The sequence below is a fragment of the Anomalospiza imberbis genome, chromosome 1, assembly GCF_031753505.1.
Source record: "Anomalospiza imberbis isolate Cuckoo-Finch-1a 21T00152 chromosome 1, ASM3175350v1, whole genome shotgun sequence".
NCBI lineage: Eukaryota > Metazoa > Chordata > Aves > Passeriformes > Viduidae > Anomalospiza > Anomalospiza imberbis.
This window is the reverse complement of record NC_089681.1, coordinates 77641012-77655172: the sequence shown is the minus strand read 5'-3', so window position 1 is coordinate 77655172 and position 14161 is coordinate 77641012. Positions and strand designations below refer to the sequence as shown.

Here is a 14161-nt window from a genome sequence, read left to right as displayed (position 1 = left end):
AATGCTAGCTTTCAACAAATTTGGTAATTTTTATATCTAGAGAATTTTTCCCTGAAAAAGTGGAAGCAACATAAATAATTGCTGTTTCCTAGTTTACTCATTTCTGGCAAATCCATTAGTAAATAACTGCAATTACCAGTTCATTCTATATATACGTCTTTTAGGCATAATCAAAATTAATGTCACTAGGTTGTATATTTTCTTTAAGTTCCTTATTCGCTATAGAGATTTTCTATTACTCAGTGAGTAAAATATTTACATAGTCTTTTTGAAGAGGCACAAACACTTTCTACAATCTTCATTTCTACATTTGGGAAGTGTCATAAGATGATGAAATCTGTAAAAACTGAAAGGCAGACAACAAAGGAAAGATGATGTTTGATACTCAGATGGTCTACAGCCAGTGAATATATTATTATTTAATAGATAAGTCTGTTCTTATGTTCAAAAAGGGTGCGTGTCATTTATCACCCCAAAGGAATATTTTTAGGAAAATTGCTAAAATGGGTTCCCTTTGTGAATATCACTTCTTTGATCATAATTAGCAACTACTACAAATGCAGGTGAATTTAGCTACCAATAGCTGCAATATTTGTCAGTGAAAGGAGCCTGACTTCTGCAAACATTTATGAATGGATAAAAGCCCTGCCACATCACAACAAACTACCACACCACTTAAAGGATTTCATACTAATTTCTGTTTAACAAAGGTTAGTGTTAAATTGCAAAAGCATTTTTTTAATAAAGTTTATCCTACCCCTGAATCTTGAAACAATCAAATATTATTATTTCAGGTGTTTGAAGTTCTGGAAAATGAAAAAGGAGGGGTGGGAAGGATAGAGGGGGGAGATGTTGAGTGATTTCCACACAAGAAACTTCTGTTGTTTCCATTTTGAGATCTTTAGTATGGTAAAACTTAAAGGTGAAAAGAAAATTTCCCTAAGTGCATGAACTTAAACAAAAGAAAATGTTTACTCTCAGTCTGTGGGAGAGAACTCTGCCAATACTCTTCAGGAGAGTACTCTGCTAGTGCTTGTAAGGCCCTAATTATTACTGAATAAAATTGGAGACAAGGGGAGTTTTGCCATTGACTTTCTAAAGTCCAAGATTTAGGCTTTATGGACACAGTTACACTTTCCTGGACCCTGGAGAGATTTTGACCTTGTTAACTGATTTTCCCAGGATTTCTAGAAGAATTATATACAAGATAGGAACCAATTAACATCTCTGTTGTTTCAAGAGAGCAGTTCTGTCAGAAAAATGGAATACAAACTCATCCAGAAACAGTTTTTCTACCTCACTTCCTGCTTATTCCAAGTTCTCTGTAGGAATAACGTTCCCACTCTCTTGTCTCTGGGGTAAAATGACTCTGTGCTCTTTTCTTCCTTCTCCACTCCCAACAGCAGATGTGGCTGTTCTTCCATCTCATCAGTATAAAACATAAGTACAGCCACAGCTATAAAAAACAGATATCTTACAGCAGCCATTCAGTAATTTTTTTCCAAGTTATAAGGCTTTGTAATTTTTTTATCTATTGTATTGTACTCTCCATTGATTCTTGGGAATATTTGTCTTTATTCTTTAAATACATGAGTAAATCTTGAAAATTATTGCTATAGCTAGCATATAACTATATGTAAACTCAACATGTTTTTCTTAAAACTGAATTGGGAAAATCCAGCAGAGACAATCATATTCAGATTTATAATTAAACTGCTCCATTTGAGCAGAAATGATGTATCCTTGAGCTGTGGAAGATATTTTTCTTTTGCTTGTTAGTACATAGGTGTTACATTTTTATTAAAAAGAAGGCATACCAATATTCTTACACATTGTAGCTTAACAATATGTGAAATATTAATGTATCCATAACTTAGAATATATCCAGGATTTCTGGGGTTTGTTTCAGTTGTGTATAGTTCCATATAAATGTTGCTTGTCTTAAGTAATCCAAGCCAGAAGAACAAACTCTATCTGATGCTTTACTTGTGTCTTAAGAACCTACTTTTCTTTCATGCAAATGTTGATTAGCTAAAAGACCCCACTAAAATAGAATGTTTACCTAGTTTTGCAAAACCACAAACCTTTAAAAAAAAAAAAAAAAAACAAAAAACCTGTGTCACAAGCTAGCAAAAAAATGCAAACTATGCAGCATGTCACTTATCTGTACTGCTTCACCAAAATGAAAAAAATCCATACAGCACAACCCTTTCCTATACTACTTCTGGAATCTGAGGAAAATCAACACTGCTCTGTAATAATATAGCCTTTAAAAATATTCTTCTGAGGAAATCTTGCAGCCAGAACATTATTCATGGGGTGTGCCATCTTGGAATTGATGCATAAGGTACAGAAGAGCTCTTTCAGTTTCTTTGTTGTACTTTTTATTCCTTGCAAATTAAGCATTATTTGTTCATGCTTGCTGTATTATTTTGCAATTTTTTTGTGTCTTGTAGTGTGACTATTTACCTGACTTTTTTTGGACCAACTTAAGACAAAAAGATTAAAAATTCAAAATATATCATATTTCACTCATAAAATTCTGTGCCTGTAAATGCCTTAAAATTATCCCTCTAATATATGTGTCAATTTTTTTTCACCTCTATGATGGAACTAAGATTTTTTTTTTTCTGTTTATGTAAGAGAACTGGTAAACAGTTTATGATAGTATGCCTTGTCATAGTGATAGACAGGCTGAGGTAAAATCTTTCTACTCTGTCATTCCCTACCTGTTCTACTATATCATTATCAAACAAAAAGAGATACCTTAACTGACAGAGCTTTACAGCAAGTGTGATTTATGGAACAAGTTTTTTGTATTTAACAAAACTTAACATGAAATTTAAAAACCTGAGGCATGGAGTTTTTAACATTCATTTGCTAGGTAGTCAATAAAGAAAAATATTTGAAAAAAAAAAAAACAAAGAAAAATTAATTAAGGGAAGGATAAAGATGAAGAAAGCTTCATCAGCACCAGCAGAATTTAATACCTTTACTCAAAACCCTTCCAAGTTTCAGCTAGAATTGAAGGGCACACTGATATAAATCAGAAAATAGCAGAAGATGTCTTTGCTAAATAAGGTTCCAATCAGTATAAAATTAAGCATAAGCTTTTAATCAGTTTATAATCTTTTAACTTTCCAAATGCAATGGATTTAAACTGATACTCATTCAACATACATTTCTAGGCATGTGTTTCCTACAGTTCTTGTCTTTCTTTTTACATTATAACTACAAGAACTTTTTGCTTATGACAGAGTGCCTTCTTGAGGTACTTAAAAGTTGTGTATTTATCAGTATTGTTGATATTATTATTTCTATTATGATCTTGGGCACAGAAAATTTTCAGCTTATTTAGACTAATGGGTAAAGCAATGAGAGTCTGTATAATAATGTGTCTTTTCTTGCCTCTGTGTGTGATAAAATTGTGACTTCCTGAAGTAGAGTAAATTTAGTTAAGGGAACCTAATAAGGGTACACTTCTAGAAAAAATACTGAGCCTTTGGCTTACAGAGAGGCTATTTCTGGATATTTTGCATAGCTGATTCAGGAAGCCAGTCAGGCTTGGGGTTCACTTTGTGTGTGGTCACATGCACCATTTATGTGACTATGGAGTCAGCTAACCCCTGACTAGGGTTTTCTGTGTTAGGGATTGATGACCAGTAGGAGATAACTACTTCATGACTAAATTACCTTTAGATATTTATGACTGCAGAGTTGGACATGTAATACTTCTCCTAGGTGCAGCTGTGGTATGGAAATGTATGCTGCCTCGCAGCTACCATCCTTCATACAGGTTGCCCCCTCCTCAGATGAACAACTCCAGCAGGAAATTTGAGTTTTTGGTAATGAATTTGAAAAGAACCAGGCTTACAAAAGTAATCTATTCAATTCCTCTAATTATCAGGGACAGTCTGATATAAAGAATTTTAGGGGAATTCAATTAGCTCCAGATGTTTAGGGTAGAGAAGTGAATACCACCAAGAAAAGGAGTGGGAAGCTGCTCAGAGTCAAAATCTTTTCCAGAAGCATGGTAGTTGTCAACAGGCAGCTGTCTTTTTGTCTGTCACCTCAGAAACTGAATGGCACACCCTACACTTTCTTCTCTATCACACAAGGTATTCCTACTAGCATCAGTAGAGCAACTCCTGTGAGAGAAAACATCTCATGTAACTGACTGGTTCAATCATAAATTAAATCTCAAATAAAAAACAAGTCCATAATGTCATAACTATTAGGTAGAGATGAAGAGTAAAACATGTGTCCTCTGATGATAATGATATTTTCTGTGCAGAAAAGTCCAAGTAACTAACCAGGATTTTATACCTTGCAGCTTAAGAGATCTATAGATTATAATTCTACAGAAACTGGATCACATTCACAAAACCTAGAAAGAAAATAGATTTTGTAATTTCAGGAGCATAAACACCTCATTCTAAACTGATCATTTCTAACCTTGCCAACAGCTTCATTTCAGTGACACTTTGCAGTATAAAGTTCCTGCTTGTTCTCAGCTTTTTGAACAGTGGTTATCTATCTGCAGAGAGACTATCTTCATAAATATAAGTAGACAGTCATTAGAAATTATAAACTCTCCTTTAACAGGTGTCTTATAAATTTTGGTTTAGATTTAAAAAAAAATCACATGAAGACTTCTTAAATCTCTAGTGTCTATTTGTATTGTATTTATTCATACAGCATAATTAATATTTTCATGCACTGATATTTTATATTTATTGTAGAAGAGATACAGCAGGCAACATGACAAAAAACCATGTATTTCTGTCAGTATGTATTATCTAGAGAGATGGATCTCTTTTTGATATTCTGATAGTGATTCCTCTTTCAAAAAAGAAATACTACAGTCACTACCTCAAAAGATCACCACCCCTTCATACTTACGATTTTAATTGATTACAGCAATGCTATTGAACATTTTGCTGTATTGCACAATTAAATAGCAAGAGTTAGAATTTGATTGTCATGCTATCTTTTCTTCATTTAGTGAATAAGTGTTGTCTTGAAGAGGAATACAAATATCTCCTGCCTAAAGCTGGGGTGATTTTTTTCCCCAGAACCCTGTTTGTGGCAAATTCCCTTCCCTCATGTCTGAGTTTTGAACATCAACATTATCCTCCTACTTAACCACAGGGACTCCAGCCAGACACAGGTACAGAGGGAGTCCCAATGCTTTCCCAGGTGTAGATCAAACCAGGCCTACTGGTGCCAACTCAAATGCATTAATTACTAACAGGTGATGTCTTCCACAGGCTCCTTCAACCCAGAAGATTATTTACCACAGATTTTGAGTGCACAGTAGTGAAAAGACTGCATCTATGTATGAGGATACATGGCATAACCTCACTTTTCCCATGTAATGCATTAACGGTTTTGGATTGTGAGGGTTTCACTTTCAATCCCATCCTCAGCTCCTGTTAAATACTTTAAAAATTCTAAAATTATAAACATTTAATAATATGGTAGAATCCTTTTCCACTGAGCTGTCATCAGCAGCTGCACACCACACTGTAGCTCATAATCCTTCGGAAGGATATATAAAATTGAGCTGGATAAAGAAGAAATTGGAAGTTGATAAATTTCCTCAAATTTTGTCTCCTGTTGCTGTCTAACGGCCAATACTGGAATTTGTTGTTGGAGCCTGTCATTATGCTGTTACTTGATAATGGCTATACCTCAACAGATTGAAGTTTGCATCAGCTGTCACCATTCTTCAGAACATTTTTCTCAAATGACATTCAACATAACTGAGCTGAAACCTATGGGTACACAAGCACGTTGTAACATGGAGTTATATGAGATCAGTAAGAATAATTTAATTTTAAAAATTACTTTTTATGTTGATTCTTGCATTAAAGTTGAAGAGGGTGGAGCAGAACACCATGTTTCTATAGGCATCAGCACCAGCTGAAATGGTGATGCAGAAACAATCATCAGAAATTTATGCAACTTGTAAGTTACGTGCGTAACTACTTGTATAATTAAATGATATTATGACATTATTGAGAAATTTTTATTCTTTCAATACTTTATTAGTGCATAACATTTTTAATTGGCCAATATTTTTTACGTATATGGCATTCCATAAAAGGAATATTGGGAGTTTTTTCACTGTGCTCATAGAAGTGTCGCTATTAAATTCCACATAATGCAACAAAAATATTAATGTAAAGAAGAATCAGAAAATAACAAGCCCTAACCCCTTAAGTGCATGATGTTGGTAGCGATGAAGATTCCTCTGAGCTGAGAAGGTCAAGTACTGTTTTTATTCCTTTCTAACAACTCATTTGCCATCATCTTACTACCTGACAACCACACTCATTATTGAAAAAATCTGTTCTTAGTGCGCTTAGACTAAATCCCCATGACAGAAGAAGATAATGTTTTATTTAATTAGAAAAGTGTTTTAATTTTAATAAAGCTCAGCTTTATTTGCAAAACAAGAATCACTAAAAAAAGTGCATAAATTCTTTTTACTTAATTGCTGTTGAATAAGGATGTATTGTAATCTACTTTGAACAGGAAGATATTTCAAAATGCTGAACCATGTTGTTTATTGCTATTTTTTCAAAAAGTAGTAAGAAGAATGTCAATTTTTTGGTAGCAGATATTTTGCTAAACATAAAAAAAAGACATAGAAATACAACACAAAGAAAATTAATCATGATGATAAGATACGCACAGCTTACTAGTTCAAATAATATTTTTTAAAATTTTTGTATATATACGTGTAAACATACACACATGCACATCCATTAATTTACATTTTTAATTATTGTTTGAAATTTTCATAGTACTAAGAAAGCCGGCTCACAGATAGGAGCCTCTTATTAAAAGGCCTATACAGAGCTAGTAAAAAGACACCTCTTCCTATTACAAATAATTTTCAGCTTTAAAAATTGTTCTTTTCCAAATGACCTTTAAAAAATCATTCTTTTCTCCTTTTGTTCACCTTTATTTTACCTCATGATTTTGCAGCTGGACTCAGCTATCTTAAGGGTCATTTTTAACCTCAAGGATTCTCTGATTATGTGATTTTAGTTGCTCCTTGTTTCCATATACCTATTGCCATTCATCTGACCCATTTGTAGTAGTGTCCTAACTCCTCTCAACACAAGCTTCAGTCTGCAGTCTTGCCTGACGAATGAATGTTAACTTATTATTTAGAAGATGCCCTAGGTAATCCAAAATTTTAGGATCAGGAAACATTTGCACTGATTGTGTTGTGAGCAGATTCTACCTCATCCCTAAATGTGCTCTGCGGTGGTATATGTGTGATGGAGAGGGAAAGAAAGAAAAGCTATTTTACTGGATTTGATTAGCAACAATTACACTGTTCTTTTTAATTTTTCCATGTCTTGAATTAAAGTCTCTGGCATCCCCATACCCTTTGAATCTTAGGAAAAATTTCAGGGTTTATGTATTTTTAGAGGGAAGAAATAAATACATTTGTGTGAAAGCAGTACATTAGATTCTAATTATCAGTTTTTAAAAGAAGCTATGCAATCTGTGTAGATCATAGAGTTCTTGCCAAGAGAAAATATGTGTAGAATAATTATATTTTAAAAGGACAGCCTTCCAAATAGAAAATCTCCAGACTCATTTACACCCTTCTCTCTTGTAGTGGGTGTCCTTGTTCCAACACACATTTTTGCAGTACAGATCTGCCATAATGGGTCTGCTTGAGTCTATGTTAACTGTACAAAAATGGCCTTTTTTTCCTTTCCTATGTTCAAGCCATCATTCTGTATTTTCAGTCTTATGTAATATTGGAGCTGAATGATATTCTGGTTTCTCAGAGAGTTTTCATTGCACATCTTACCCAAGAAAGTACAGGGGCTGGTGGCTACAGAATGAATGGTGATACCTGGGAGTAGATGCAGGAAGAGAAAACAATGGAGTAAAATCCTAAAATACATTGTATAAAGAAAAATGATGTAAAAATACAGATGTGGGATGTATAACTAATACTGTTGTGCAGGCAAGGCATGGTTAATAGCTTGGAATATTTACCATTTTTTAGACCAGATAAGCACTGCAATATAATATTTAAAGTGATTTACAAGTAACAAATAAATGGGACAGGGATTTTTTTTTTTCAGCCTGTGTAACTGGCAGTGGAATAAGACCTAGAATCTCAGAGTGTATCATAGGGTAAATATATCGGTTTAGGGTTTGTAAACATTCCTTGACATTTGGGAAATGTAGAAAGGGAAGTTGTCAACTCATACAACAACTTTTCAATGTCTGCATTGCTGTGAAATTAGGATCACAGCAATCCTGGCAGATGTCATAGCCCTTGTTCTGGCATGATTTGTGGGGGTATAGTGATTGCTTCATTTTAAAGTAGCCTATCTTGCAATTTTTTAAGATTCTTTTCTTTCCAATTTTTTAGCGATGTATGTGAATTTACATATTTGACTTTTAAAATTATTGTATTAATGGAAGTCATAGAAGTGTTTAAATAGAGAGAAGATGAACAGTTGAGAATCAGATGAATAGGATACTGAAGAGAAAATCAGCACCACAGGATACTGAGGAACAAATATATCTGATCCATATTTCTGCAATGCTCGATTTACCTAGGAGTATAGACCCATTCTTGATGTACATTACCTAATGCATTTCCTGGTCTTTCATGTGGTTGGAAATTATTTGTGCAGGTGTATGAAATCTTGAAGTGACACTGAGTTATTGAAGCAGTAAGATCTTAATTTATTGCTAAAATACAAACAATCATACTTTTTAGAAACTGTCAGAAGAACTGAATAAATAATTTCTCCCAGATGTGCTATTAGTGAGTTGTTACCAACTTTTCATTCTCTCTGAAGCCAACTAACATTCAGCTTGTTACAGGCTGAAGCAGATTGCTAGATCACATGGACTTGTAGACTGACTCAGTCTGGCATCTGGTACTGGATATGATTCAAAAACACTGACATAATTTCTGCATAGATTTATGCAATATATCTTACAATAGTCTCCATCTTATTATTCATACTGTTTTTTTTAATCAGTCATTTCCTTTGCCATATGTGTTATTGTTTGTACACATTAGCAAAAAATATGGAATGATGTGTCTTTTTCTGCCATCACAGAAAAATATTCATGATTTTCTGCACTAACAAGAGTTTTGCTGCAAGAAATTATTAGTTTTACACTTGGACTAGATTCGCCCAGAGATCTGACACTAAACTGTGTTACTTACATAGTAGAGAATACAAGTGTAGATTTCAGCAAAGATAGAAATGAATCCCTCACATTTCCAAGCCTCCGCTGCATTTTTAATACTCAGGACTTATAGGGAAAACATAAAATTAAGACAACCTGTGTGAATGCAATCATTTGTACAACCTTGTTGCAGTAAATTCAGGTGACTGTGGAATGTAAACACATTGTGGGGAGGGAAGTAGGTAATATCTGAGCACTTGTTCTCTTGCCCTTTAATTTTACTGAAATAGTGGAAGACCAAGAATTAGAAAATAAGTGCGAACAAGAAGGTGAAATGGGATAAAAACCCAAAGTTGCTGTGGACACAGTGTCAGAAAAACTAGTCTCTCACAAATCTTCTGTTTTTCAGCACAAAAAAATAAATTTATTTTTTTCCAGTGCAATAGAGCTTGTAACACATAAATCAAGACAGAGTAGCAAGCACTTATTCTTTAGCCTAAACTGCTTTCTGGAAAATTTCAGGCATTGAAAGTCAGGATTATTTCCTAGTGTTGTGTAAGTGCAGCTAATGCTAGCTTCTTACTTTTCCTCCTTGCATCTGAATCTAGGTTTTGCATTCTCTTTATTGTTGAAGAATTTAGTTAATTCTAAATGAATCAATCTGCAGTTCCCCTGCAGTAATTTGACACTGTGTAATGTTGAATTGACTCACAAATTGCATATCTTGGTGTGGGTTATAAATAAGCATGCATTTGCACATTGTCCTGCAATATCATCTAGGAAGCTTATGTCAAAATCAGCAGATTTGGTGAATAAATACAATGTGACACATCCCAGCTAATGCAGAGCATTGCAGCTCTGCTTAAATAGGTGGAATGGTTCCTAGGTTGTACTAGATGAGTGATACTTGTGAACCCCAGCAAATACATCTGCAACTGTAGAATTGCTATTCCTACCAGCTGTAAACCTTTTTTTCTCCAATACATTTGAGAAAAAAAGCTATATTTAGTCTTGTGTTTGTATTTCAATCTTCCCTTGTCTCGGGAGCCCTTGCTTTTCCTGCTTTTTCTCCAGCTAGGAAAAGCAACTATAATTGATTCTCTCTAATATTATCCAAGGGCTCGGATAAGATATGTAATACAGCCTGATTTGTTACTAGTTGTGCACAAAACCTACAGCTGGCAATCAGAAACACACTGAACCGTTTTAGATTTAGTGCCAAATCCAATGACAGGATATGGGAGTAATCTTGCCATGCTTCCCTGTTTACAAATTCCTGTTTCATAATTGCATTATTTTGCTCTATGATATTATTACTTCCAGGAGTATGCATCAAGGTAGTCTTCACAATGAAGCCCAAACAAATTTTATTTAATATAGGGATACTGCTAAAACAGTTGTCTGGTTCCCTCTAAAAAGTTTTTACACTTTTTTTCTTCAAACTTTCTCATCATCATTTTGATTGTTTTTTTCTGTTGATGTGTGTCTGTAAGCCTCTAAATTATAATGGAAGAAAAATGCCAAGTTTTTACTAAGCAGAGTATAATGAAACAGCAGGAAGTTTTGAGCCACTTAAATTAAAATAAGGAGGAAGAAATAGACATTAATTATCTCAGACTACATTATCATTTCATTTTGCAAGCAAGGAAATATTAAACACCTTGGAAGCAAAATACTTTAGTTTGGACTGGAGAGATAATTTAAAATCACATGTGGGGGGAAGCTAGAGGAAAGATCAGAAATTAATATATTCACTGAGCAAGAATGATGAGATGAAAAAGTAGACAAAGAGGAGACTAAGCTCTTGTTCGCTCTGTGCCACAAACCATGACCTCTTCCACAGTCACAAGGACCTATTTTCAATTTCAAGTCAATAGCTATAAATGTTAGTAATTGCCTTTAACTCCTTTCCTGTAGCTTAGCTTCTTGCCCCATTACCAAAACCATTTAGTTTCTCAGCAATTCATTTTTTACATAATCTCCTTTCATGTCCCATGTTTCCTCTATTGTGTTTCACCTTGGGCAGTACATCATGTAAATAAAGTCTATATCCATAATCACTTTACAATTCAGCTTAAGAGAATTCACTCTTGAAAACTCCATTCTGACCAGTGGCCATTATAGAAGATCTTTTTAGTCCTCACTAGATGGGAAAAGTGGACAAATATTTTAAAAACTATTTTAGCATCAGTGATGTAACCTTGTGTATCTTTTCAAAGCTTTTAGATGCATTTAAAGGATGAGTATGGAACAGGTAAAGGCATCCGAGAATAAAGTTCATCATACTGTATTTGGATTTAAAATAATCCTGTATTTAAAATAATGTTTAAGGTCACTTTATTTAAGATAGACACTGATTAAAGGGGCAAAAACATCCAAGAAGTTGAATTCAAGAGGGTTTTTTTTTTAAATTTTATTTTTAAATTATAACTAGAGATTCATCAGAGTAGTAGCCAGAAATAATGTGTATATTGGTATTTAAGGCAGAAAATAATTGATTTCTGCACTCTTTCAAAATGAGCTAGAAACTCCTAGATTCACAGTCTGCAGTGTGGTTATCTCAAAAAGAGATCAAATATTTGTGTAAAAGGCAGTATTTTTAGTTCTGTTTAGCATTTACTATAATCATGAGGAGTATATTTTTTTTAACCAAGTTTGAGTTTCAGATGCCATCAAGCTCTTGCTTTTGAAATAATTAGATATTTCCCTTTTTCTTCTCTGAAAGCCAAATGCCTGTGAAAGCTTTTGACACTCTCTCATGTCATTTCACATTTGTTTGATGTGGCTATGGGTGATTTTATGTCCTTGGTCTTAAATTTCAGTTTATAACAAATTTAAAGCCCTGCTTCACTGCAGTTTTAGTTACTGAACTGCAGCAAGTCTGTGCTGTACTAGATAGGAGTAAAAGTCATGCATAACATACTACCCACATTTTTTCCATGCACTTAGAGGCAGTTAAGGACTTACAAAATTGGTTCATCCAAAGTCTTTTATTACATTAAAAAAAAAATCTGTCTAGCCTAGGAAAAGCTGTTAATATTTTTGTCCTCTCTTTTGATTTGCTTCTCCAGCTTCACTCTGACTTGGACAAGGGAGTCGGCACTGTTAAATATACCCTTTCAGGAGATGGTGCTGGCACGGTTTTTACCATTGATGAGACCACGGGAGACATCCATGCCATAAGGAGCCTAGATCGAGAAGAAAAACCTTTCTACACACTCCGGGCTCAGGCTGTGGATGTTGACACCAAGAAACCACTAGAGCCTGAATCAGAGTTCATCATCAAAGTGCAGGACATTAATGATAATGAGCCAAAGTTTCTGGATGGGCCTTATATTGCCAGTGTCCCAGAAATGTCTCCAGTGGGTGAGTAAGAAGCTATGAATGCTTGATAATTAATTGCATATTACTTAATTGTATCAATGTACTTTTCTTGCTGAGAGAGGGATGAAATGAAAAAAACAACATCTGAAACTCATTATTAGAAATGTTTCTAATATTCTGTGCCTAGGTATACACAGATTGCAGTTCTGTTTTTAGCTTTGTTTGCTTATTCAGAAACTTATTCTCCTGCAATATGAGAATCTGCAGGGTAGGATGAGTTAAAAAAAAATATATATATTCAAGGAAGGTATAGGGTTCTCTAACCCCAAACCTATTATGTCACATGATGTGGTGTGTTCCTCTCTCTTCTTAGTTTACATTTGCTGTTTGCTGGACAAAATTAGATTGCCAATTTACTGTAAAGCATCTTGCCATTTTACTGTTTTTTTCTTTGTGACTCTTAAACTCCTACAGCACTTGCATGATCTCCTAATTATACATTAGGTGGCAATTCTTTATTGAAGTCCTGTTACACTCTGCATGCTCAAAGTAACTATTGTCCTTGCCTTTGTCACAATGCAAGAATGAGAGTCTACAAGAGTGGCTCAAGTTGTCAGAAACCTGATGTCCTAAAAAAATCTTTAATGCATCAGACTCTTGAGCTAAAAAAAAAGAAAAAAAAGAAAAAAAAAAAGATAGCCTGGGAACATGGTAAGTCTTCAAAAACCTAGTGTAAAGAGGACAGAGTAATTTTCTTTTCAGAGAAAGGTGGACTGCAATAATGATATTGAAGTACTGGAATAGGTTTTTGCTTGAAGAATTTTCACAACACGATAGATATTTGCCAGGAATGACATGAAGAGCATTGATCCTGCTTTGGAGCAGGAGAATAGGCTAAATGGGCCCATTTGGTCTCTTCCTGATTCTGCAGTGGTCCTGAGCAGTGTGTTTGCAACATAAGCACAGTGCTTGTGTCCTACTGCCAGATGGCATTTTGGGTTTCCCTGCAGGCACCAGAAATTAATTTTTTCTGGGCTGGGAGTCATTTAACTTCCCAGTGCTAGTTCCAGCTTATTGCCCTTCTCTCTCCTAAACTGTATTTTCCCAGTACTTCACAAGCCAATACCAGCCATTTAATACTCCTGGCAGTTGTTAACAGTTTTGGAAGTTTTCTGACTTTGAAGTGACAGAGGGATACTGTTCCCCTTCAGCTATGCACATCAGATGTTGATACTTTTAAAGTCAATCTGGGAGGCGACCAGCTATCTACACAAGTGCTACATAGAATTAATGAGGTATTATTTTAAATTTTGTGGTAAGGAGCAGTAGAATGCGGTAGAATGGGATAAAATGTGATGTGAGTAGACATGTAGAGATGATCATGTTAATCTTATGGAAGTGTAGAAAAACAGTCACTGTAGCCACCTACAGGACTCTGTAGATTCACAATACAGGTGCACTATTGTTTCCCTTAATGAGATGCATAATAATATTACTTACAGTTGCATCATGTATAGATGAAAACCATTTGTTACATTTTGACACCTGTGTCTGTGGAAAATTCAGAATAACATTTCTCACCCATGAATATATGGTTGGTAGTGAAATTGTGTTTAAAACCTTAACAGAAAGATAAAATGAAAATCTG

The 14161-nt window shown here is 34.5% G+C and overlaps 1 protein-coding gene across 3 annotated transcripts in view; it reads left to right on the top strand.

The window, feature by feature from the left end:
- The window catches only part of CDH12 (cadherin 12), a 537195-nt gene that overhangs the window by 404344 nt on the left and 118690 nt on the right, over positions 1-14161 (top strand). For all 3 annotated transcript variants that reach the window (XM_068197278.1, XM_068197266.1, XM_068197271.1), the window contains one exon: positions 12261-12555. In XM_068197278.1, the coding sequence (XP_068053379.1) occupies positions 12261-12555 (295 nt within the window). The remainder of the gene's footprint in view (positions 1-12260; positions 12556-14161) is intronic.